Below are 27,022 nucleotides of genomic sequence, written 5' to 3' on the forward strand. Positions count from 1 at the left end.
GGTACAGACCCGCTCTGAGGTCGATCCTCCTCGGGACTAGGAAGGGCACCGGTCTCCCCGGGTCCCAGAATGGCACCGCTCTTCCTGGGACCGGGATCAGCACCAGTCTTCCTCTCCTGGTACCGTCTCCATGCGCTCTGGCAAGTCTCTTTCTAAGACCCGCCACACCGAGCCTTTCACCCCGACTTCTCGGCGTGCGCACACTGATATCAGGGACCCGGACTTATGGGAAGAATCCCCACCCGGTACCGAGGAGGACGCATCATCCACAGACGAGGAACCCTCAGTGACCGATACCACTTCCAAGCCTGAGCAATCCTCTTTCACCAAATTCCTCAGGGAGATGTCGGCGGCTCTTTCTATTCCTTTAGAGTCCGACTCCAAAAAGTCCCAGGCCTTTCTGGATGCCTTAGACTTTGAACAACCTCCCAAAGAGTTCCTCAAGTTACCCGTCTATGACATACTGCGGGAAACTTTTTATAAAAATTGGGAAAATCCACTCACTGTCCCCGGAGCTCCTCGTAAGCTTGACAGCCTATACAGGGTCATCCCAATTCCGGGTTTTGACAAACCTCAATTGCCCCATGAGTCTCTCCTAGTTGAGTCTACATTAAAGAAAACTCAGGGCTCCAGTGTTTATGCCTCCACCCCTCCTGGCAGAGAAGGCAAAACCATGGATAAGTTTGGCAAACGCCTTTATCAAAATGCCATGCTAGCCAACAGGGCGAATAATTACACATTTCACTTCTCATTTTATATGAAGTATCTCGTACAACAACTATCCGCCCTACAAAAATACATCCCTGAACGCAAAGTTCCACTCTTTCAACAACAAATTTCCAGCCTCCTTCAACTGCAGAAATTCATGGTGCGCTCTATTTATGATTCATTTGAGCTGACCTCCCGAGCGTCTGCCATAGCTGTTGCCATGCGCCGTCTGGCCTGGTTGAGGGTATCTGATCTTGACATCAACCACCAAGACCGCCTAGCTAACGCACCCTGTCTTGGGGACGAACTTTTTGGGGAGTCCCTGGATTCAACCACCCAGAAGCTCTCTGCACATGAGACCAGATGGGACACTCTGGTAAAACCTAAAAAGAAGGCTCCACCTGCTCGTCCTTATAGACCACAGTCCTCTTACCAGCGCAGGTTCTCGGCCAGGCCTCTCATCCCGCCCCAACAGCAGCCTCGCAGACCTCGTCAACAACAACACACTCAGGCTCGCTCTCAATCTCACCAACCTGCCAAGCCTCTTCCTCCGTCAAAACCATCTCAGCCCTTTTGACTCCTTTCTCCAGGGCATAGCCAGTCTTCCACCATCATTACCTCTTCCTCAGCCAATCGGAGGACGTCTCCAACTCTTCCTCAACCGTTGGGAGGTCATCACATCAGACCTGTGGGTCCTCAACATCATCCGCCACGGCTACTCTCTCAACTTCCAGACTCTTCCACCAGACAACCCTCCTATAGAATCTGCGTCCCACTCCTCCCAGTCCCTTCTCCTCCTAAGGGAGGACCAATCCCTCCTTCTCCTCAATGCCATCGAAGAGGTTCTCACAGACCAAAGGGGTCAGGGATTCTACTCCCGCTACTTCCTGGTTCCCAAGAAGACAGGAGACCTTCGTCCCATCCTCGATCTCCGGGACCTCAACAAGTGTCTGGTCAAGGAAAAGTTCAGAATGCTCTCCCTGGCCACGCTTTATCCTCTTCTCTCTCAACACGACTGGCTCCTATGTTCCCTGGACCTCAAAGAGGCCTACACTCACATTCCGATCCATCTGAATTCACGTCGCTACCTCCGATTTCAGATACAGCACCGCCACTATCAGTATTTCAGATACAGCACCGCCACTATCAGTATTTCAGATACAGCACCGCCACTACCCTTTGGCCTCGCATCATCGCCCAGGGTGTTCACCAAGTGCCTTATTGTGGTGGCGGCCTTTCTCAGGTCTCACAACCTCCAGGTGTTCCCCTACTTGGACGATTGGTTGGTAAAAGCACCTACGTCTCCACTTGTGCTACAAGCCACTCAGTACACCATCTCCTTCCTCCATCTCCTGGGGTTCGAGATCAACTACCCCAAGTCGCATCTGCTTCCCACACAGCGACTTCAGTTCATTGGAGCCGTTCTCGACACCACTCTCATGAGGGCGTTTCTCCCCTCCGACCGCCAACGGACCCTGCTCCACCTCTGCCGCCAGGTGCTCCTTCATCACTCCATTCCAGCTCGGCAGATGATGGTCCTCCTGGGCCACATGGCCTCGACGGTCCATGTGCTTCCTCTGGCGCGACTCCACCTCAGGACACCTCAATGGACTCTAGCCAACCAATGGTCACAGACCACCGATCCTCTTTCTCATCCCATCTCTGTGACATCGTCTCTTCAGCAATCTCTTCAATGGTGGTTGAACTCATCCAATCTTTCCAGGGGTCTACTCTTTCATCTACCCCCTCACTCCATGATCATAACCACAGATGCCTCCCCCTATGCATGGGGAGCTCACCTGGGAGAAGTTCGCACTCAGGGACTCTGGACCCCTTAGGAGCGTCAACATCACATCAATTTCCTGGAACTCAGGGCCATATTCTATGCCCTCAAGGCCTTCCAGCACCTTCTCTACCCTCAGGTTCTTCTCCTGTGCACAGACAACCAAGTCGCCATGTACTACATAAACAAGCAAGGCGGCACCGGATCTCCCCTCCTCTGTCAGGAGGCCATCCGCATCTGGACCTGGGCCACGGCCCGCAGTCTCTTCCTCAAGGCTGTCTATATCTAGGGCGAACAGAACTCCCTGGCCGACAATCTCAGCCGCATCCTTCAACCTCACGAGTGGACTCTGGATCCCCCCACACTCCGCTCCATCTTTGCTCGGTGGGGCACCCCTCAGGTGGACCTCTTTGCAGCTCCTCACAACCATCAGCTGCCCCAGTTCTGTTCCAGACTCTTCTTTCCTCATCGTCTGGCCCCGGATGCATTCCTGCTCGACTGGACGGATCGGTTCCTCTATGCCTTTCCTCCACTGCCTCTGATGTTGCGGACGTTATTCAAACTCCGCAGGGACAAAGCCACCATGATTCTCATCGCCCCTCGGTGGCCTCGCCAACACTGGTTCTCCCTCCTGCTCCAGCTCAGCTCCAGGGAGCCCATTCCTCTTCCTGTGTTTCCTACTCTACTTACACAGCAGCATCAGTCTCTACTACATCCCAATCTGTCCTCGCTCCACCTGACAGCTTGGTTTCTCTCGGGCTGACCTCTCCAGAGAATCTATCTCAGCCTGTCCGTCGTATTCTGGATGCCTCCAGGAAACCGGCCACCCTCCAATGTTACCATCAGAAGTGGACCCGGTTCTCCTCTTGGTGTCTGCTTCATCATCACGATCCCACCTCATTGGCGGTGGAAACCGTACTGGACTATTTGCTCTCTCTTTCCGACGCTGGCCTCAAGTCGACCTCAATCAGAGTCCACCTCAGTGCCATCACTGCGTTCCATGAGCCTATCCTCGGAAAACCTCTAACGGATCATCCCCTGGTTTCCCGGTTCATGAGAGGCCTCTTCAATGTCAAACCACCTCTGAAGCCTCCTCCAGTCGTCTGGGACCTGAATGTGGTTTTATCAGCACTCATGAAACCTCCGTTTGAGCCTCTTGCCACAACTTCACTCAAATTTCTTACATGGTAGGTGCTTTTCCTCATTGCCATCACCTCTGCCAGGAGGGTTAGTGAGCTGCATGCACTGGTTGCCGACCCACCTTTCACTGTTTTTCACCATGACAAGGTGGTTCTGCGTACCCATCCTAAATTCCTTCCCAAGGTGGTCTCGGACTTTCATCTCAACCAGTCCATTGTGTTGCCTGTCTTTTTCCCTAAGCCCCATTCTCATCCTGGGGAACAGGCATTGCACATGCTGGACTGTAAGCGTGCCCTTGCTTACTACCTTGACCGTACCAGGGCTCACCGCTCATCTCCTCAGCTCCTTTTGTCCTTCGACCCTAACCGTCTAGGTCGTCCTGTCTCCAAATGGACGCTTTCCAACTGGCTTGCTGCCTGCATTGCGTTCTGTTATGCTCGGGCCGGTCTCTCACTGGAAGGTGCTGTCACGGCCCACAGGGTCAGAGCTATGGCTGCTTCTGTGGCTTTCCTCCGTTCCACGCCCATCGAGGAAATCTGCAAGGCGGCCACTTGGTCCTCAGTTCACACATTCACTACTCACTACTGTCTGGATACCTTCTCCAGACGGGATGGACACTTCAGCCAATCTGTGTTACACAATTTATTTTCCTAATGGCCAACCATCCCTCCTCCCTCTCTGTTAGCTTGGAGGTCACCCATGCGTTAAGAATATGCTGCCTGCTTGTCCTGGGATAAAGCACAGTTACTTACCGTAACAGGTGTTATCCAGGGACAGCAGGCAGATATTCTTACGACCCACCCTCCTCCCCGGGTTGGCTTCTTAGCTGGCTTATCTTAACTGGGGACCACGCACTCCTCCGTCGGGCGGGAAGGCACTCGCGCATGCGCGGTGCGGCCAACTAGAACTTTCTAGTTAAAAAGGTCCGTACCGGGGCTCCGTCGGTGACGTCACCCATGCGTTAAGAATATCTGCCTGCTGTCCCTGGATAACACCTGTTACGGTAAGTAACTGTGCTTTCTCTAACATTTCAGAAGCATGGGTAAGACTAATGCAGAGGTGGGCGGCAAGGGATTTAGCAAGTTAAGTGGGTGGGGAAGCAGGAGCTCAGGGATCAGGTTGCCATCCAGAGCTGTGATGTCACTTCCTCATACAATTTCCGTCTTTCACAAGAAACTGAAAGCTTTTCTTTTTGCTTACCCTGATAATTACTGTATTGTGTATGTTTTATTTTCTGGGTTACTTAGACCTGTATTATTGAATATTATAATTTTCTGTGGCTTAATTTCTTTTTTTCATAGTTTATAGTTTATTCAATTTTTGATTAAACGCTTTTTCGTTTCTTCAAAGCGTTGTACAGAATAAAAAATAACTTTACAGTAAAAAAGTAAATAAAACATTTAATACAAACTTTCTATAATCGACATGACTGACGGCAAAACATACTAGGTAATTATAGGCAGACATGCTATAGACACAAGTGGTAAAGAGGGTAAGAAATACAATTGATAAAGTAAATGTAAGAAACATTTAAGGTAAACAAAAGGAATTAGGGAAATGGGTATGAATTAAAAACAAATATTATTTATTTGATCTCTAAAATGAGCCTCTGTTTTTAATTTTTTTTTTTTCCAATTAAAAGCGTTAAAAAGGAAGCATTTTAAGTTGCTTTTAAATTTTTTTAAGTTTTTTTCCATTTTTAAATATAATGGAAGAGAGTTCCAGATTGTCGGGGTATAACTGAAAAAATTGAAGTACGGCGTGTGCCAATATTTTTTAGGGAAGGAATGTTGAGGTTAAATTGAGTTATGGACCTTAAGGATCTTGGTGGGTCGTATGGAATCAGTAATCTGTCTATGAAGGCTGGGGCATTTGACTGCAGAGTTCCGAATGTTAAAAGGGCAATTTTATATGTTACTCTTTGTGAGACTGGCAACCAATGGGCGTTACATGATCATACTTCTTTGCTCCTGAAATTATCTTAATAGCAGTATTTTGAATCAATTGCAAACGTTTTAAGTCTTTATGATATATTCCTTTTAAAAGTGAGTTACAGTAATCTAATTTCGATATAACGAGTGAATGTATCAGAATATTGAGAGAACTAATGTCGAGAAGAGGGGCTAATGATCGTATCATTCTCAGTTTATAGAAACAATTTTTAACTAAGGCGCTTATTTGAGGTCGAAAAGTTAATTTATTGTCTATGAGAACACCTAAAATTTTTATAGTTGTGACTGATGATAGTGGAATGTTATCAATGATGACTGGAGAAATTAGTTGAGCTCCCTCTTTTCCTGGGAAGAGTAGGGTATTAGATTTTGAAATGCTCAGTGATAACTTATTACTGTTTAGCCAGTCGTGAATTTTACTTAATTTTTGATTAATTGCTTGAATCTCAGAATGATTGGTTGGGTCAATGGGGTGCATTTTTTAAAGAATGACTATGGTTCAGTAAAAGGGTATGAAAAATCTGATAAATTTTCTGAATATTTAACTACCTCTTTTAATAATATGTTAATGTTGAAGAGACGAACAATAGCTAAGAGTGTGCGCAAGCTTTTCCTGTCGCTGGAACAGAATGCCCAGTTGGTGTTGATTACTGTTTTCGCCGAAAAAGCGTTTGGTAGAGTTAAGTGGGATTTGTTATATGCTAAATGCCTACAGATTTGATAGGTTCTTTGTTTCGGCGATCAGAACACTATATGTCTCTCCTCAGGCAAAAATTGTGATCAATGGGTATGTATTGGAGAGTTTCCCGATATGTAGAGGCACCAGACAATGTTGTCCCATCTCACCCCTTTTATTTGTATTAACACTTAATTCTTTGATCCGGGATATATATATGCTAGGCCAGCTATTTGGGGTATTCAGGTGGGGTCCTCCTCATTTAAACTGATGGCGTTTGCTGATGATTTGCTTGTACACATTGAAGATCCTATGGCATCCTTACACGCACTATTGGAAGTGATTCAAGAGTATGGGGAGTTTGCGGGTCTTAAATTGAATCTGGCAAAGTCTGAGGCATTGCCATCATCCGAGATGGTGAAGGAATTGTGAAGAGCTACGTTCCCATTGAAATGGGCAGAGGGTTCATTTGTATATTTGGAAGTACACTCCAATGCTGTATAAATTGATTATCGGTAGGATGATGCATAAAACGTGTCAAGATGTTGGAGGATTGGAAAGATCTTCCATTATCTTTGTCCAGCCGGATTAGTTTTGATCAAGATGATAATTTTGCTGAAATGGCTTTATTTGTTTCAAATGCTCCCGCTCAGCTTGACTGGTACAGACCTAAGCCAGTTGAATTGTTCGATTGACAGATTTTGCTGGGCTAATGAGAAGCCAAAATTACAATATCAGATGTTGTTAGGAGGATGGTGTCGGGGAGGATTAGGGTTACCCAACATACAGGCTTACAACTTTGCCTGCCTTTTACGGCACTTAGGGGATCGGGTAGCCAACACGCAGCAGTATATACCGCTACGAATGGAAGAAGACTTATTTTTTCCCTATAATGTATTTGCTTTACTGCATTTGCCTAGGGCCCAGATTCCCTTAAACATTAAAAATCTGTTGCAAGTACTTTTGGCTGCTCCTAAGAGCATTTACTATCTTCAATCTCTGAATCTATGCACTGTTCTATAAAGAGTGCCGATCCCAGAACACCAGTTATAAAGAATTTTGAATGATTTCTGTTGTTTAAATAAAATGTAGTAATGGTAATTGTATTAGACAAAGGGAACCTGAGTAAACGCATAACATGGTTGTTATATTATTACATTATTTAAGGAATAAAGTTATCCAACACCCATATCATCCATGTAAAAAAAATAACTGTCTCCTAAACTTAATAACTGGTTGCACTACCTTTAGCAACAAGAATTGCAACCATACACTCAGTCAGCGTAGTAAGTTTGAAGCCGCCAAAACGATTCGCTGCTGTTAATTTTACATTCCTAGATCCATTCATTGTCTATATGTCCCCTGAGGAAGGCAGTTTATGCTGCCGAAACTGGGATCCTAGTTGGGACCTGATAAGACTGTTTATGTCAGGATCTCAAAGTCCCTCCTTGAAGGCCGCAATCCAGTCGGGTTTTCATAATTTCCCTAATGAATATGCATTGAAAGCAGTGCATGCACATAAATCTCATGCATATGCATTGGGGAAATCCTGAAAACCCAACTGGATTGCGGCACTCAAGGAGGGACTTTGAGACCCCTGGTTTATGTCAATAAATACATTGTTGGTTGATTGAGACATCTTACTTGCCTTTTCTCTGTTGGTTTGTTACTTTTTGAGGCAAGATCTCTTCCCTTTTTCTTTTGCTACCTGTTATAGAGGGTAGGATCCAGGTCTGACTATTTCAAAGGACATTGTCAGACACATTCCCTTGCTATTCTCTGAATATTTTCCTTGGGACAGAAAAGCACACAAGCCCTGCTTTAGGTGATCTGCTCTTCTCTTCTCTTCTTGGAACCTGAACTTAATCCTGGGGTTCTTACTTCTCTTCTTCTTGTGCTTCATAGGATAACTATCTCTGTTTTACCTTTGGAGGATAGTATCTCTCCTCTGCCTGAATTCAGACTCATTTCCTCTGACTATGAGAAAGTCAGATGAGATAGGGAAGGATAGGGATGAATTCTGGTGTTTGTAACATAATATTTTTCTAAAAAGAGAATCAAAAAAGTAAATACAATGAAAAATATTTAATACATTATGCTTAATGACAACCTACATATATTGAATAGTGAGTACAGGGCTCTATCTGATCAAACTTCAAGCACTCCTCCCTCTTTATCAATAAACAGTTCAAATAGCAGCAAAAAATAGCAGTATTCAATAATAGAAGTAAAGGAGTACTTATCTTCGTTGAAAAAAGTTTTGGTAAAGTCCTGGACTCAGCTACAAATCCAAAGTGCTTAGTGCTCTCCAATCATAACACCCACAGACAAACGCAAAAACAAAACTTCCCATCAGTCCATAGTTCATCAGTGCAAAAATAGTTCATAGTCCATCACTCCAAATCAGTCCAAATCCGTAAAAAAGACTGAGAAAGAACATTAGAATCAGTTATACTAGGGGGTTGTGCAACCGGTCAAGTTTTAGTTCCTAAATTCTCCACCAATGATTCGATGGATGAATTAATAAAGGTGATTATTTTATTAGGTCGATTCCGACGACTTTTCCTATAATGATCCATCCAAGGATAAACATATCCTTTCGTGTAATCCAATTCATCACAACGAAACTTAGCTACTTTTTGAGCTCTAATACTTTGCCTATAATTATCCTTTCTTGATTATGTTCAGAATAGTGTTTTTCATAATCTTCTGCATCCTCTATTTCTTGTCACACCCCTAATTTAGATTCAAATTCTTTAGTAAGATCATCAATTGTCTCTTCTAGGAAGTTTCTGGATTTTAATAAAATGAACTGTATGGATTTGGACTGATTTGGAGTGATGGACTATGAACTATTTTTGCACTGATGAACTATGGACTGATGGGAAGTTTTGTTTTTGCGTTTGTCTGTGGGTGTTATGATTGGAGAGCACTAAGCACTTTGGATTTGTAGCTGAGTCCAGGACTTTACCAAAACTTTTTTCAACGAAGATAAGTACTCCTCTACTTCTATTATTGAATACTGCTATTTTTTGCTGCTATTTGAACTGTTTATTGATAAAGAAGGAGGAGTGCTTGAAGTTTGATCAGATGCCCTGTACTCACTATTCAATATATGTAGGTTGTCATTAAGCATAATGTATTAAATATTTTTCATTGTATTTAAACTCTTTTTTGATTCTCTTTTTAGAAGAATATTGTTGGATAAGAGAATTTTGCTTATACTAATTAGATACTCCCATTTTAAGTGAGTGTGTTTGTAACATAATAGCAAATTTCTAGATCACATAACCCTTAGTTCAATGCGGTTAACAAAAGATTATGCTATGAGAAAATACAAGAATAATGTGATATACAGAAATTTAATTAATCCCTTATAGGCTCCCAGGTAAGCTTCCTTGGCTGTGAATCTCAAAAATAACACAGCAGTCTCTAAAGCATTAATTTCTGGAGGAGTCAAGAAGGTGATTGCATCAAGCCCATATCATCAAGAGTTTGTAACCATGAGTTATCTGATGGAGGGGACAGAAGTTCTTGTAGGCAGAGCCCAAATCTGTTTTGAGAAGATTAAGGCAAGATAGAGTCCTTACCTCCATTTACATGACTCAAGCTTGGCTGTTCAGAGTCTTAGCCTTGGGCTGTCTTGGCTTCCTCCTGCCCAGTCTAGGTAGAGCTTAGGTCCACTTGTCTGGACTGATCTGGTGTGAGTGATGAGGAAGGTGCCAGACCAGTTCAGAACTCACCTAGAGAAACCATGGCAGCTGAGAATTCACAGATCAGCGAGTGCAGAAAACACAGCAAGTGCCCTGTTGCCCATTTTGAAGTTATTTGGGGCTAGTGTTACCTTTTGTTTTCAGATATTATCTCATCTCTGCAAGGAGAGAGTTTTATGTTTAACTAGTCATTAAGCCCGTTACATTAACGGGTGCTAGAATACTGTTCACCCTCTATGTTGCCCCTTCCATTCACTGCCCTCTCTTCTCTTTCCATCCAGTGTCCGCCCTCTCTCTCTCTGTCCCATATGGCCTCTCTCCATCTCCTCCTTCCTTTTGCCTTGGCCTTCCTCCTTCCCTCCAAGCCATTCTCTCCCCCTCTGCTCCCTTTCCTCATTTAACTACTTCATTGGTCAGCAGCAGCATTCACAATTCATTGCTGTTGCTGGCTTCAGGTCTTTCTCTCTGGCCGGTCCTGTCTTCATGAAAACAGGAAGTAGGCAGGACCGGCCAGAGAGGAAGGCTGAAGCCAGCAACAGCAGCGAATTGTAAACGCTGCTGCTGCCTGAAGCACCCGAGGCAGACGCTTCTCTCCCCTCCCAGCCCAACCCCTGCTGACTCTGCGACCCTCCCAGCAAGATGACTTTAATATCAAACCTCCCTCCAGCGTTGGCAGCCGCAGCACGCTAAACAGGCTGGTTCGCGGCTTTCTTCTGCCGTTGAGTATCTCTGTCGCGTCATTGATGACATCATTAGTGACGCGGCAGAGGGACTCAACTGCAGGAGAAAGTCATGAAGCAGCCTGTTTAGCGTGCAGCGGCTGCCAACGCTGGAGGGATGTTTGTACCGGTGCAGAAGCGATATGTCTCTCCCCCTCCAGTACCTGTGCAGCACTTTGCTGCGGCGCATCCTCCCATCGTGAGTCGGCCACAGCGCTCGAGTCTGTTTCTCCCGCTTTGTCTAGCCGCCGCATACGCACTCTGGCCACGGACCTACAGATCACGGATCAGGGATTACAGATCACGCAGGTCTGAGTGTGCATGCGCGGCTAGCGTTTTATTATATAGGATAAGTCTTGATACACTGCCTTTCAAATTTAAAATAAAAGCAGTTAACATTTGTGGCTGCATCTGGTGCATTGATGATGCTTTGAAAACTTTGAACAAAATAATAATTTTCTGTTGTCTTTGAGTTTTTAACCTGGGTTCTTAAAGCAGAAGGCAGCACAAGCCCCCTATAGAAAGGGCTTGAAGTCAGATTTGAGCAAGCTTGTTATTTATTTAACATAGAAACATGATGGCAGATAAAGGCCAAATGGCCCATCTAGTCTGCCCATCCACAGTAACCATTATCTCTTTCTCCCTGAGAGATCCCCCGTGCCTATCCCAGGCCCTCTTGAATTTAGACACAGTCTATGTTTCCACCACCTCTTGCGGGAGACTGTTCCCGGAAGAGGTGGTGGAAACAGAGACATTTTATTAGCTGCATAATCCAAAAGTACTTGGCAGCGAACATAATAATTGAATATAAACAACAACAAAATATTAAAACATTGCTGGCAAGGGGAGGAAGCCACTTAATCTGGACTGCTATGGCAGAACTAAAGAAAAGGAAATTAATTGATAACTTTTTTACATTTCATCTTATTCAGATTTGAGTGTTTTAGATGTTGGGTTTTGTCTGGCCTCTCTTTTCAAAATTTGCTATTAAAAAGATATGATGACTGGCGTGGGTCAACGACAATGAATTTCACAAACTTTTTTTAAATCTTGTTTGGCAGGTATGGTACAAAAGACTGGTATAAAATGAAGTGCTCAAAAATCACAGAAACACAGTGCAATTTTACAAATGCATTTCCAAACACTTGGAGAATTTTTCTGCGTGTTCGGACAGTAAACAACCAACTTGAATCCGAATGGGTGAACACGACGGATTTTCAAGCATCCCGAGACAGTAAGAACTTCTGCTTTTTGTTCTTTCCGCTGGCTCTTTGTCGCTTCGCCTCCAGCTCCAGCTTACAGTTGTACACGATGAGGTACCTAGAAGCCACAGGAGAGGAAGCTTCACCCAGGTTAATGTATGATAACTCAAGGTGATCAACTTTGAGTTGCACTAACATGTTTCTAAAGTGTAATTAAGATAGAAGAAATAATGTATAATAATGCAAATTTTTCTAGACCGCCTCAGCTACAAGCTTGGGGCGATTTGCAATTAAAATAAAAATAAAAACACTTTCTAAATTTAAATCTGTTTATTAAATTCACATTTTGCAAAACAGAGCTGAAACACAAAAATGAACCATAAATCCAGAAAAACGTGATGCACCACTGCAGCGTTTACAGTGCATTTTCATTTTGGCATCTTCACCACATTTTATCCCCCCTGCCATATCACCCAAACCCAACAGTGCTTAATGAAAAGAAGTACTAAGGTGTCTGTACTCTTATGGCACCCTGCTTAGCTGAGTTTTTAAACAAAGGTTTGGATAAAATCCTGGAGGTAAAGTCCGCAACCCAATTCCTTGGAATAAGTAGCATCTTGCTACTTTTTGGAATCTTTCCAGGTTCTTGTGACCTGGATTGGTCACTGTTGGAAACAAGATAATGAGTTTGATGGAACTTTGGTCTAACCCAGTATGGCAATTATGCTCTTGTACCTAAGAACATAAGAATAGCCATACTCGGTCCTGTGCTTTAAGTTTGTGTAAATCACCTTACTTGAAAAATAATTTGTTTTTTTCACATATATTTTTAGTGAGACCTTTTCATCTGAACAACAAAAAGATGGCTTTTACTAGTCTGTATTACAAACTGTTGGCTTTTTCAATGAAATATATTTGAAAACTAAAACTAACTAACTACAAACCAGTATAACCCTAAAAGGCAATTCAGAAGCAATCTCTCCTCTTTCACATTTGGTTCCCAGGCAACATCAAAGCAACTTAATGATTGTCTTCCTTGCAAAAAAGTAAACTATGGTCTTTCCCAACCAACTTCATTTTTCTATGTTAATTTTCAGCAACTGTGGGACCTCCGACTTCAGTTAAAGTCACGTCAGATTTTGGATTACTTATTGTTGCATTTTCTCCTCCCTTTGACAAGATTTCTGAATTAAATTATTATGTGTATTATTGGAAAAACAATGCAGAAAAAAAGGTAAGACATGGAATATTAATCCTTGAGTTGCTACATATCTCCTTTTAATACCTAAAACATTTTGCTTGCTTTATTTTGCTGTTTGTTTATTTATTTCATTCGATTTCTATCCTGTTGTCCCCTAGGAGCTCAGAATGGGTTACAGGTTTAAACATACATCATTTCTACACAAGTTTACGATATAAGTTTTTATCCTAACTTGATACATACTAGGGTCTTATATTAATATGCATAATATACAATTTGCTGGTTACAATTTGCTTTAGTTATCCTTATGGTGCAAGGTTTTCAGTACAAGTTATATCCTAATTTGACAACAGAAAGTTACAGTGTATGATGCAAGTTATCCTTATGTGACACGTACTGGTTCTGGTACCAATATACATTTCTTTGTAGATTATATAGACATTCAGTTGAGGACGGGCTGGGAAGGGTTTCGATGGCTGGGATGGTTAAGATGGGCTGGAGTGAGCTTTGATGGAGACTCCAGTAGATGGAACCTAAGCACACTACTGGGCAGGGCTCTGGGTTTCTGACCCAGAAATATCTAAGAAAAAGGACCATTTAAGCTAAATTAATTTATGGAGCATTTATGGTTGGGCAGATTGGATGGACCACTCGGGTCTTTATCTGCCGTCATTAACTATGCTACTATGACTATCGGTCAAGGGTAGGGGTTTAGATGAAGAGGTATGTTTTTTTTTTTTAATTGCTTTTCCAAAGCGGAGGAGTCCTTCTCAGGATCTGATCTGCGGGGGCAGTCGATTCTAGTGGCATGGTATGAAGTGGGAGCAGGACTGTTGCTTTGCAGTTGAGGGGCACGACCAGGGGGCATTTTGAGGCATATTTCATCCTGGGAGTGGAGGGACCGGTTCGGCACATACAGAGGAAACTTAAGTCGTTACGTGAACACCTTCTCTCACACCAGGCAGCATCGTGGGTTCCATAGCAAAGCAGCAGATGAATCCAGACTAGTGGGTATAGCTCACATCGACCAGCAGGTGGAGATAGAGAACTGATTAACAGTTGGCCTTAAAGCCTGGTGTTCCTCTTGTTACTTCAGTTTTGCTCTATCTCCCAGCAGGAATGGAGCTTACTCTACTAGCTCCTGGATTCTGGCTGGGGCCGGTTTGGTGGTGTTCCTGTGGCTTCCTCTGTTGAGACTCGGTCTCTTCAGTAGGACAGGGGTGCCTGGCTGAGCGGTGCCGGCTTTGGGAGCTACACCTGGGCCCTCCCAGGTCCCTTCTCCACCCTCCCCTCCATTGGTTTGAGTGGGTTCTTGGGCCACTGCAGGAAGTTCGTCTTGGAGTTCTTCATTCCAGTACAAAAAAAACAAAAAAAACAAACAGCGTCTTCCTGCTTGTGCTGAGCCATGCTGTGTGGCTTGCAGTGCGATTACCAGCTGTAACCCGACTGCAGTTAGAACGGGGACCGGTTGGTGAGTTACTGTGTTTGCTGTCTGCCTCCTCTTTAGTCAGTCGGTCGTTCGTGTTCGTTCCGGCGGTCGCGGGGGGGGGCGGAGTCAGCGGTCGGCGGCGTGGGGCCGCGCGTGTGAAAAAAAAAAAAAAAAAAAGTTTTTTTTGAAGCGCCGGTTTTAGCGATGGCAGCAGTGGCGGCTCAGCGGTGCTCGCGCTGTGGGGCCCATCAATTTGTTGGAGTTAAAAGCGATCAGATTGGCGCTGAGGGCTTTTCAGTCCCTGATTCAGGACAGGCCGACCAGAATCTTTTCGGACAGTGTCACGGCGGTCGCATATGTCAATCGTCAGGGGGGCACTCGGAGTCCGCAGTTGGCCGAAGAGGCAAGGAAATTGTTTCAGTGGGCAGAAGGGCATGTTCCGCTTCTGTCGGCGGCATACATTGCAGGTCACGAAAACGTGCAAGCGGACTTCCTCAGCAGAAATCTTCTAGATCCGGGCGAGTGGGAATTGTCGGCTCGAGCGTTCGACCTGCTAGTCCGTCGGTGGGGGTTGCCAGAGTTGGATCTCATGGCTTCGTCCCGCAATGCGAAGTTGCCTCGCTTCTTCAGCAGGCGCACGGAGAAGGGCTCGGAGGGGGTGGACGCGTTGGCCCTCCCATGGCCTCCAAATTCCCTTCTGTATGTGTTCCCGCCTTGGCCCATGATAGGGCGGGTATTACAACGCATCGCTCTCTTTCACGGCAGGGTGATCCTGGTGGCTCCGGATTGGCCGCGTCGACCGTGGTACGCAGATCTCGTTCAGCTTTCAGTAGGCAATCGGGTGACGTTCCAGGTAACTCCGGACTTACTAACTCAGGGCCCAATCTGGATGGAAGATCCGGCCCGCTTTGGTCTTACGGCCTGGCTCTTGAGCGGTCAAGGCTAAAGAAGAAGGGCTATTCGGAGCAGGTGATTGCCACGCTTCTTAAAGCTAAGAAGATTTCGACTTCGACCTCCTATGCGAGAGTCTGGAAGATTTTTGATGCTTGGTGCGGTCGACAGGGAATCGTGCCCTTCCATGCATCTCTGGCGGCTATTCTTGCCTTTCTGCAGGAAGGCGTAGAGAAAGGATTAGCCTATAACTCTTTAAGGGTTCAGGTGGCGGCCCTTGCCTGTTACAGGGGCCGGGTGGCTGGCGCGTCGCTGGCGTCGCAGCCGGACGTGGTCCGTTTCCTCAAAGGGGTTCACCATATCCGCCCGCCGGTAAGGCGAATTTGTCCTTCCTGGAATCTTAAACTCGTCCTGGGGAGGTTGCAGGGGGCACCTTTTGAACCCCTGTCAGCGGCCACTTTGAAGGATGTCACGCTGAAAACAGTGTTCTTAGTGGCAATGGCTTCGGCGAGGCGAGTATCGGAGCTTCAGGCGCTTTCTTGCAGAGAACCCTTTTTACGTTTTTCTGAGACGGGGGTGTCAGTGCGGCCGGTGCCGTCCTTCCTGCCTAAGGTGATTTCTTCATTTCATGTGAACCAGAGTGTATTCCTCCCGTCCTTCCGGAAGGAGGATTGGGGTAAACGATTTTTGTCTTTGCGTCGACTGGATGTGCGGCGTATGCTTCTCCATTATTTGGGGGTGACGAATGATTTTCGTAGGTCGGACCATCTCTTTGTATTGTTCGCGGATAAGAACAAGGGGATGGCGGCGTCTAAAGCGTCCATTGCGCGTTGGGTCAAGGAGACGATTGCTTCGGCTTATGTGTTGACAGGTAAGAAAGTACCGGAGCACCTTCATGCTCATTCCACTCGGGCATTGGCTACGTCTTGGGCGGAGTCCGGGGGGATGTCTTTGGAGGAAATTTGCCGAGCGGCCACTTGGTCGTCGGGTAATACCTTTTCGAAGCATTATCGCTTAGACGTAGCAGCCAGTGCGGAGGCAAGTTTTGGCACTGCGGTACTGGCGGAGGCGGCGTTGGCGTCCCACCCGGTTTGAGTTTGCTTTGCTACATCCCACTAGTCTGGATTCATCTGCTGCTTTGCTATGGAAGGTAAAATTATGGTCTTACCTGTTAATTTTCTTTCCTTTAGAAGCAGCAGATGAATCCAGAGCCCCTCCCCAAGTGCACTGTATGTGTGTAGGGTGTTTGTTTATGGTTTCAGTTGGGATATGGTTGGTAATTGTATTATTTAGGGGCACATTTTCTACTGGAATGAAGTTTTGTGGATGCTCATGCTCCTTTCGGGCTGCTTGGGCAAAAGGCATAACTGAAGTAACAAGAGGAACACCAGGCTTTAAGGCCAACTGTTAATCAGTTCTCTATCTCCACCTGCTGGTCGATGTGAGCTATACCCACTAGTCTGGATTCATCTGCTGCTTCTAAAGGAAAGAAAATTAACAGGTAAGACCATAATTTTACCGTAAAGACCTAGAACAATTGCTTTCGCCCACTACTTATGAGGAATTTAGGAAACGTCTAAAAACACACCTGTTCCTAAAGCATCTAGACAACTGATCCACTCATCTCTCTCCCCTCAATAGCGATCAACTTGTCCTATTGATCACTTTCTCCTCAACAATGGATTTCCTGTCCTATTAATTCTCTTTCTTCCACCCCTCTTAAAGTCAATCAATTTGTACCTTTGCTTAATCTTTTGTAAACCGCATAGAACTTCACGGTATTGCGGTATATAAACTGTTATTATTATTATTATTACGTAAGCTGGCGTCATGTTCTGCAAGGATTTAAACACTAGCATCAGGCCCCTGAAGACAAACCAGAGGACATAATTTGAGGTTGAGGGGTGGTAGATTCAAAGGCAATGTTAGGAAGTTCTACTTTACGGGGAGGGTGGTGGATGCCTGGAATGCGCTCCCGAGAGAGGTGGTGGAGAGTAAAACTGTGACTGAGTTCAAAGAAGCGTGGGATGAACACAGAGGATCTAGAATCAGAAAATAATATTCAATATTGAACTAAGGCCAGTACTGGGCAGACTTGCACGGTCTGTGTCTGTGTATGGCTGTTTGGTGGGGGATGGGCTGGGGAGGGCTTCAGTGGCTGGGAGGGTGTAGATGGGCTGGAGTAGGTTTTAACGAAGATTTCGGCAGTTGGAACCCAAGCACAGTACTGGGTAGATCTTGGGATTCTTGCCCAGAAATAACTAAGAAAAAAAAATAAAAAAATTTAAATTGAATCAGGTTGGGCAGACTGGATGGACCATTCGGGTCTTTATCTGCCGTCATCTATTATGTTACTATGTTGAGGGCAGCCAGTGAGCCGATGTTAGAGCCTGGGAGACAAGGTTGCAGGCAAGGAGGTTTTTCAGAAGCCTGATTGCTGCATTTTGAATACGCTGGAGACGTCGTCCTGTCATCCTTCCACCTGTCCAGTTGCTATAGTCAGGGATCAGTACAAGGCATCCAAGCAAAACTACTACATCTAGAAAAATTGCCTTTAAAATCTGATTCTCTTTTCATTTCTTACTGGGGGGGCATCAAGTTTGATTATGACCTTACTTTTTCCTAAGCAACTCACTTCAGAAAGCTGTTGTGGTAAAACAGTCTGGTTGCTTCTTCCAGCTCAGTTTTTATGCAGTGTTTTCAGGTATTTCCTTTTTTTTTTGTCCTGCATTTATGTACATAAGGAAGTTCTTCTTCACCCAGAGAGTGGTAAAAAACTGGAACGCTCTTCCGGAGGCTGTTATAGGGGAAAACGCCCTCCAGGGATTCAAGACAAAGTTAGACAAGTTCCTGCTGAACCAGAACATACACAGGTAAGGCTAGTCTCAGTTAGGGCACTGGTCTTTGACTTAAGGGCCGCTGTGGGAGCGGACTGCTGGGCATGATGGACCACTGGTCTGACCCAGCAGCGGCGATTCTTATGTTCTTATTTACTTGTTTCTGCTTTTATGTGATGCAGTATTTCTGGGCATCTTACCAAACAGTTGTCTACATTGTTAGTATGCAAATTTATTCATAAAATCATAAAAGTCTTGTGCAGTGGCTGAGATGCTGCCTGATTCATAATTTGAATCGATTCACCAATTCACTTTGGGTGAATCGGTTCGTTTGTGGAAAAAAACAAGCTCGCCGATACGCTGGACCCCTTGTAGACCCATTCGGCAGCTGCCGCAACAGCTAAGATTTAGATTTAAAACACAAATCAAAATAAAGTGACAAAATACAAAATGTATATAGTTACCAAAAAAAGGTGACCAGACTGTGCAGGACCTTACCTTTGAGATCTCTGCGTAGTATAAAGATCCAGTATCATTTCTATAATTTTACGGTTATAACATCCCTGTTCTGTTAGGGCTTTTGGCTAATTATCCAGGTCTTCTTTCAGCTGAGTCAGCTAGTTATCATTATAACATGGCAGATGTATGTGTCTTCTGCCTAATAAGATAATGATCTTTGGCACTTAGGCTAGGCTAGTTCCCAAAGTCTTAGCCCTGACTGATTAGCCTGCATTATAAGTCTACCTATTGGAGTCTGGGATAAGATCACCCTTGTCTGGGGTAACATTTTATCAAATGCATTCAAAAATAGAACTGGAATTCAAACACATCTCTTGGTAAAAATCCAAAAATGCTTTCGTATCGGCCTACTCTAGAAACCACCTGAATAGAAAGTCTGATTTGCATTTGATTTTTTTATTTCCTCCTTCAGCATAATTGGTGGATATAGCCACCAGCGGTCTGCCATGTTTATTTGACTTGTATTGTGTGTTCTGAAAAGGAAGCCATGATGCAAAAAGTGGTGGAATAATAATTGTGACAGCTTTTTCTCCATCTTTAATTTTCTTTAAAGGTAAAAGCTACACGCTCTACATCTGTAAAACTTAACGATCTGGATCCATGGACGGAGTACTGTTTGCAGGTGTTTGCAGAATACACAACAGGAGAAAAAAATGGGACACTTAGTGAACCAGTGTGTAATAGAACTACAGTCAAAGGTAATGCTCTGTAATTTGTAAAATTTTTAAATGATAGTAACAATTCAGAGAGGGACTACCATGACAACCCATTGTTTACCCTTTTGAGCCATGACCACAAGAAGGCATTGGACAGGTTTTAACTCAAGGGTGGGCAACCACAGTCCTCAATATTCACAACCCAGTCAGGTTTTCAAGATTTCCACAATAAAATATGCATGAGATGTATTTGCATGGTTTTGTTGTTTTTTTTTTTTACCCATCCCTGTTTTAACCAATGCTAAGTTGCAATATCAAAGTGGATGCCGATTAGTAATCTTAAATTAAAACCCATTAGAGTAGAATGTTAACATTTGGAATATTAACATGTACAGTACTCCCCCGATATTTGCGGGGGTTCTGTTCCAGGAACCCCCACGAATCTTGAAAAACTACGAATACGGTTTTTCATGGGGGAGACTGGAGAGAACAGCCGGAGCGCCGGCGAGTGCAAGAAATCACTCGCTTTATGCTCAGTCCGCCTCTTCCTGCACTAAGTCGGGCCTTACCAATCAGGAGGAGGATAGGAGAAAATGATTGTTTTATGTATTACTTGTGTAGTTAATAGTGCGTTTTATGCAGTATTTTATGTTCAATTAATTGTATTGCACTGTCAAAGTTTGAAAATCAATAAAGATTAAAAAAAAAACAAAAACTAACAAACCCCAAAAAACAAGCTTTAAAGCATACATTGATGTTAGAAATTCTAAAAGGCGATTATCAACTGAAATATACCTTAACATAAAAAGGCATTGGCAAATAATTGAGTTTTAATTTTCTTAAAATTCATCCTCCTCATGCAAAACTTTGATATACCGGTTGGATAGTGGTATTTCATTTCCATTTGTTTTATACAGAGGTTCATGAAATTTAAGAATTCAACCCTGATTTACAAAATTTTGGACCCGTTCTCTTCAACATATTTATAAACGACCTGGAAATTGGTACAACGAGCGAGGTGATTAAATTTGCAGACGATATGAAGTTATTCAGAGTAGTGAAGACGCAGAAGGATTGCGAAGATCTGAAACGTGACATAAACACGCTCGAGAAATGGGCTGCGACATGGCAAATGAGGTTTAACGTGGATAAGTGTAAGGTGATGCATGTCGGTAATAAAAATCTTATACATGAATACAGGATGTCGGTGCAGTACTTGGAGAGACCCCCAGGAAAGAGACTTGAGAGTACTGGTTGACAAGTCAATGAAGCCGTCTGCGCAATGTGTGGCGGCGGCGAAAAGGGTGAACAGAATGCTAGGAATGATTAAGAAGGGGATCACAAACAGATCAGAGAAGGTTATCATGCTGCTGTACCGGATCATGGTATGCCCCCACCTGGAATACTGCATCCAGCACTGGTCGCCGTACATGAAGAAGGACACAGTACTACTCGAGAGGGTCCAGAGAAGAGTGACTAAAATGGTTAAGGGATTGGAGGAGTTGCCGTACAGTGAGAGATTAGAGAAACTGGGCCTCTTCTCCCTTGAAAAGAGGAGACTGAGAGGGGACATGATTGAAACATTCAAGATAATGAAGGGAATAGACTTAGTAGATAAAGACAGGTTGTTCACCCTCGGCAAGGTAGGGAAAATGAGAAAGCACTCTAAGGTTAAAAGGGGATTGATTCCGTACAAACGTAAGGAAGTGGTAGAAAACTGGAACGCTCTTCTAGAGGCTTATAGGGGAAAACACCCTCCAGGGATTCAAGACAAAGTTAGACAAGTTCCTGCTGAACCAGAACATATGCAGGTAAGGCTGAACTCAGGGCACTAGTCTTTGACCTAAGGGCCGCTGCGTGAGTGGACTGCTGGGCACGATGGACAACTGGCTGACCCAGCAGCTACAATTCTTATGTTCTTATTTTAAAATTTCTATTCCACATAAAATCTATGCGGATTACAATAAAATATCTATAAAATAATCCTAGTACCTTCTGAAAAAGATCTCTTAGAGGTGTTTCTATTGAAGAATGCGAAGATAGTGATCTTTAAATTAAACTAAACTAAACTAAACTAAACCTTAGGTTTGTATACCGCATCATCTCCGCAAGCGCAGAGCTCGGCACGGTTTACAGAGGTTAGGAGGAAAGGAACTACAAAGATGGATATAGGAGAGGGAATAAGAAGATAGGGAGGGAACAGGGTACTAGAGAACGAGGGGTGATTAGATTTTTGAAAAGAGGCAAGTTTTCAGATGTTTACGGAAGGATTGGAAGGAGCTGACATTTCTGAGCGGGGATGAGAGGTTGTTCCAGAGTTCTGTGGTTCTAAAAGGGAGGGATGTTCCAAGTTTTCCTGCGTGGGATATACCTTTTGTAGATGGGAAAGATAGTTTCAGTTTTTGGGAGGATCTAGAGGAGAGTGGGTTAGAGGAATTCCAAAGGAGTGGGATAACGGGGGGTAGGATGCCATGTAGAATCTTGAAGGATAAGCAGGCACATTTGTAGAGGACTCTGGAGTATACTGGGAGCCAGTGAAGCTTGGAGAGGAGAGGGGAGACGTGATCAAACTTGCCTTTTGTGAAAATAAGCTTGGCCGCGGCGTTCTGAATTAGTTGAAGTCTGTGGAGGTTTTTCTTAGTTAGGCATATATAGAGGGAGTTGCAGTAGTCCAGTCTGGAGAGGATGGTGGATTGAACGAGGATGGCGAAATGAGAATGGTGAAAGTAGGATCTTACTTTCCTCAACATATGGAGGCTAAAGAAGCATTTTTTTACCAGGGAGTTGAGGTGATCACTGAAGGAGAGGGAGGAGTCTAGGACGAAGCCTAGGACTTTGCTTGAAAACTCAAGCTGGAGAGTGGGGCCGGAAGGTAGTGGAATGGAGGAGGGTAAATGGTCTGAAATAGGGCCGAGCCAAAGTAGTTTTGTTTTGGACTCATTTTTTTGCCCTGTTCTATTCCAAAGTTATAGAATATGCTTCCAAAGGATGTTTGTGCAGTGGACAATTTAGTAGGTTTTAGATGAATGTGGTTAGCAATTCTTGACCACATGTATAGCCTGAGAGGTTACTAGTCACTCAACACCAAAAGTTAATAGCTGAGTATCTTGTCGTGAGGTTGATTGCTATGTTGGTAATTCTGGTTCATAGACAACGGCGCGAAAGACAAAGGCGCGCCCGGACAATTGAGCGCAGCGCGGAGGTGCGCGCCGCTCTAAATTACTGTTTTTAGGGCTCCGACGGGGGGGCGTAGGGGGGAACCCCCCACTTTACTTAATAGACATCGCGCCGGCGTTATGGGGGGTTTGGGGGGTTGTAACCCTCCACATTTTACTGTAAACTTAACTTTTTCCCTAAAAACAGGGAAAAAGTGAAGTTTTCAGTAAAATGTGGGGGGTTACAACCCCCCACAACACCCCCACAACGCAGCGCGATGTCTATTAAGTAAAGTGGGGGGGGTTCCCCCCACGCCCCCCCGTCGGAGCCCTAAAAACAGTAATTTAGAGCGGCGCGCACCTCCGCGCTGCACTCAATTGTCTGGGTGCGCCTTTGTCCCGTCGCGCTTTTGACCTGACACCGGTAATTCTAATAGAGATGATTTATCAAGTTAAGCTGATATTGGCAGCTACTCTTTTCTTTTTGTCATATTGGGGTGAGAGTCCATTTGCCCCATCTTTAAGGGTAAAATCTAGAAACAAAACAAATGTATTAATGCATGGAGTTTATCAGTATGAAGAACTACATTCTCATAATTTAGTTTTTATGTGATCAGTGAGGTTCACCTATCGTTAGGTCCTCTAATCAGGTTCTATGACGAAGAAGTGTCAGGTTAAATGAGTTTTTATTTTTTAATTATCAAAATATAATTGAAGTGAGGGATTATTTTAGTGGAATGTATAGATCAGCATAATATCTGGGATCCTTGTGGTTCTATATATTTATATGTTTGTATTTTTTGTATTACTGTTAACTGTGTGACCTCTTAAGCATCTTGGGTGAGTGTGAGACTAAAGAAAAGAATAAAAATGGTACAAAGCTTTATCCCAGGACAAGCAGGCAGGTATTCTCACTAGTGGGTGATGTCATCCGACAGAGCCCCGATACGGACATCTTGCAAGCATGTCTTGCTTGAAGAAACTCAGAAGTTTCGAGATGCCCGCACCGCGCATGCGCCAGTGCCTTCCCGCCCGATGTACCGGGCGCGTCTCCTCAGTTCTTTTCTTTCCGCGGAGCTGAGAAGTTCTCTTCAATTCTGCGCTGACTGAAATTTCAGTATTTTGCCTTCTTTCCCCGCGTTTTATTGTTTTACTTACTTTCTTTGACTTTTATTTCTATTTAAAAAAAAAAAAAAAAAAGTTACAATTATTTCGTCCGGCGGTTCGGCCGGGCCGGCCTCGTGGCTGCGACCTAGCTCCTTCGACCTAGCAACGTCACTTTTCCGGCCTATGTCCCGGCCTATCACCGGTTTTAAAAAGTGCAGCAAGTGCCAGCGTGCGATTTCGTTGACGGACCCACACCGGCGCTGTCTTCAGTGTCTTGGTCCAGAACACGTTCCGAAATCGTGCCGGCCTTGTTCCACGCTCACAGCGCGCTCTTTTAAACGGCGCTGCTTACTTTGGGAGTCCATGTTTAAGATGGAGTCTTCTAAGGAGCCATCTGCTTCGACCTCGACAGATGTTTCACCGGTCTGTTCGAAGCCTGCATCTGCGACTCATGCATCGAGCATCGTGAAGCCAGCATCGTTCACACCGGCTTCTGCATCGAGTTCAGCATCGGTTCCTGCTCCCGTCTCCTCGGTTCAGGTACCGCCTTCCACTGTTCCTCCCGTGGTCATAAAAGTGCCCAAAGCTACCAAGCAGAAGCACTCGACCACGAAGGAACGCGATGACCGTGCAGGAGGACCCCCTTTCGGTGCGGATCCCTCCATATCGGCATCGCTTAAATCCCTGCTCGAAGCTCAATTTGTTGAGCTCATGCGGACGATGGGACCGAGGCTTATCGCTAATATTCAGGGCGATACTACGGTCCTGGTCCCGGAGAGCGGTCCGCCCCCTCCTCCTCCTCCTCGTCGTTCGATTTCCCTGCTCGACGATGGGGAGCGGCGGAGGGCGGCGGAACCCACTAGGCGGGCTTCCCTTTCTGACATGCCGCCTTTAGAGCCCATTACACCTCCACGTCACCAGGGTACTACATCGGCCCCTGATAATCGGAGTCCTGGGCATACTGCATCGCAGGAGGAGTTCTTTCGCACTCCATACCAGACTTGGGTGGCACTGCGTGAGTCGGCATCGTTGCCTCCCATGCGCTCCACTGCATCGAGTCCAATCCATTCCTTCGAGGCTTCAAGGGATCGATCGATGCATCGAAGATCACGTTCCCCATCCCGGCATCGGGAGGGGCATCGATCTCGACATTCTTCTAGACACTCCTCGCGTCATTCAGAGGTGTCTCCACAGAAGAAAATGCAGCGTATGGGATACTCATCCTCAGATTTATCCCAGCCAGAGGGACCGGAGTATGAAGAACCATCTACCTCATACTCTCCATGCCGCTCCCAGCTCTCCCTGGAACCGGAGGCTTCCACGTCTTCTAGTCCGTCTCGCCGGCCGGCCTTGGCGGACCAACTTTCCTTTTCATCCTTTCTCAGACAGATGGCGGATGACTTGGATGTGACCTTAGATACTGGGTCGAAGTACTCTAAGGAGTATCTGGACACCATGCATTTACCTCATCCTCCGGCGGAGACACTTCGGCTTCCCCTGCATAAGTTACTTGACCAGACTCTCATGCGGTGTTTGGAGACACCGTATTCCATACCTGCGGTACCTAGCAAGTTGGATGCTCGATACCGCATCGTGCACCACAAGGGGTTTGAGGGAGCTCAACTCTCTCATCAGTCCCTCCTAGTCGAGTCTTCCCTTAAACGTTCGCACCCCTCCCAAGTCTACGCTTCCGTGCCTCCTGGCAGGGAAGGGAGAACGATGGATAAGTTTGGTAGACGTATCTATCAAAATTCAATGATGGCGACTCGAGTGCTCAATTACAATTTTTTCTTCTCGTCCTATTTGGATTTTTTCTTGCCGGTACTCCGCAAGTTCACACCTTTCATCGATGCTGAGGCTCGGTTTGAGTTTGAGGAGGTGGTGGCGACCCTGTCCCAGTTGCGCCTCCAATTGATGCAATCCTCCTATGATGCTTTCGAGCTCTCGGCTCGTGCTGCGGCCTGCTCGGTCGCCATGCGTCGACTGGCTTGGCTTCGCACCATTGATATGGATCCGAATCTCCAAGACAGACTTGCAAATGTGCCTTGTGCGGGAGCGGATCTGTTCGATGAGTCTGTCGAGACTGTTACTAAAAAACTGTCAGACCACGAAAAATCTTTCCAGTCTATCATGAGGCCTAAGCCTAAACCACAACAGTCTCGTCCTTCTAGACCGCCTATAATCTACCAAAGGCGTTATCAACCGAGGCAGGCCCCTCCTGCGAAACAGCCTGCAAAGCGACAGCCGCCTCAGAAGACTCAGCAAAAGCCTCAGATGCCGGCTGCTCCCAAGGCTACTCAGCCTTTTTGACTCTCCTCCAGGGAGCATAACCGATCTCGTTCTGTCTACCCCATATTTTCCCATAGGGGGTCGCCTCCATCATTTTTGTCATCGATGGGAGGCGATCACCACGGACCTCTGGGTCCTCTCCATCGTAAGAGAGGGATACTCTCTTCATTTCCAACGGGTCCCCCCGGACCATCCTCCAAGAGAGTATCCTTCCAACTCCACACAGACCGCTCTTCTTCTCCAGGAAGCTCAGGCTTTGCTCCGGCTTCGGGCCGTCGAGCCGGTACCGGTGGATCAACAAAACCAGGGGTTTTACTCCCGGTACTTCCTGGTCCCGAAGAAGACGGGCGATCTGCGTCCCATTTTGGACCTTCGGGTCCTCAACAAGTTTTTGGTCAGGGAACGGTTCCGCATGCTGACCCTTGCCTCTCTTTATCCCCTAATCGAGCAGAACGATTGGTTATGCTCTCTGGATCTCAAGGAGGCCTACACTCACATCCCGATTCATCCGGCCTCCCGCAAGTTCCTCAGATTCCGGGTGGGACATCTGCATCTGCAGTATCGAGTGCTTCCCTTCGGCCTATCTTCGTCGCCCAGAGTCTTCACGAAGTGTCTGGTAGTGGTGGCCGCTGCACTCCGGAACATGGGTCTCCAGGTGTTCCCATACCTCGACGACTGGCTCATCAAGGCCCCGTCCGCTCCCAAGGTCATTTCGGCGACCTTGACTACCATTTGTTTTCTGCAGAGCTTGGGCTTCGAGATCAACTTTCCAAAGTCCCATCTTCAGCCCACCCAGTCTCTCCCCTTCATAGGGGCTGTCCTGGATACCATTCAACTTCGAGCATTCCTTCCTCCTCCACGCTTACATGCTCTCCTTCTACTCTGCCAGTCAGTGTCTTCTCGCCAATCCATCTCAGCGAGACACATGATGGTCCTTTTAGGCCACATGGCATCTACAGTTCATGTGACGCCTTTTGCCAGACTACATCTCAGGATCCCTCAATGGACTCTGGCATCTCAGTGGACTCAGGTGTCCGACCCGTTA

General features: G+C 45.5%; 1 protein-coding gene across 2 annotated transcripts in view; it reads left to right on the forward strand.

Moving 5' to 3' along the window:
* IFNGR2 (interferon gamma receptor 2) overlaps window positions 1-27,022 on the forward strand; it is a 79,796-nt gene that overhangs the window by 31,434 nt on the left and 21,340 nt on the right. For both annotated transcript variants that reach the window (XM_033949226.1, XM_033949225.1), the window contains 3 exons: window positions 11,753-11,925; window positions 12,991-13,127; window positions 19,324-19,468. In XM_033949226.1, coding sequence (XP_033805117.1) covers window positions 11,753-11,925; window positions 12,991-13,127; window positions 19,324-19,468 — 455 coding nt within the window. The remainder of the gene's footprint in view (window positions 1-11,752; window positions 11,926-12,990; window positions 13,128-19,323; window positions 19,469-27,022) is intronic.

Source organism: Geotrypetes seraphini, chromosome 6 (genome assembly GCF_902459505.1).
Source record: "Geotrypetes seraphini chromosome 6, aGeoSer1.1, whole genome shotgun sequence".
NCBI classification, from domain to species: domain Eukaryota; kingdom Metazoa; phylum Chordata; class Amphibia; order Gymnophiona; family Dermophiidae; genus Geotrypetes; species Geotrypetes seraphini.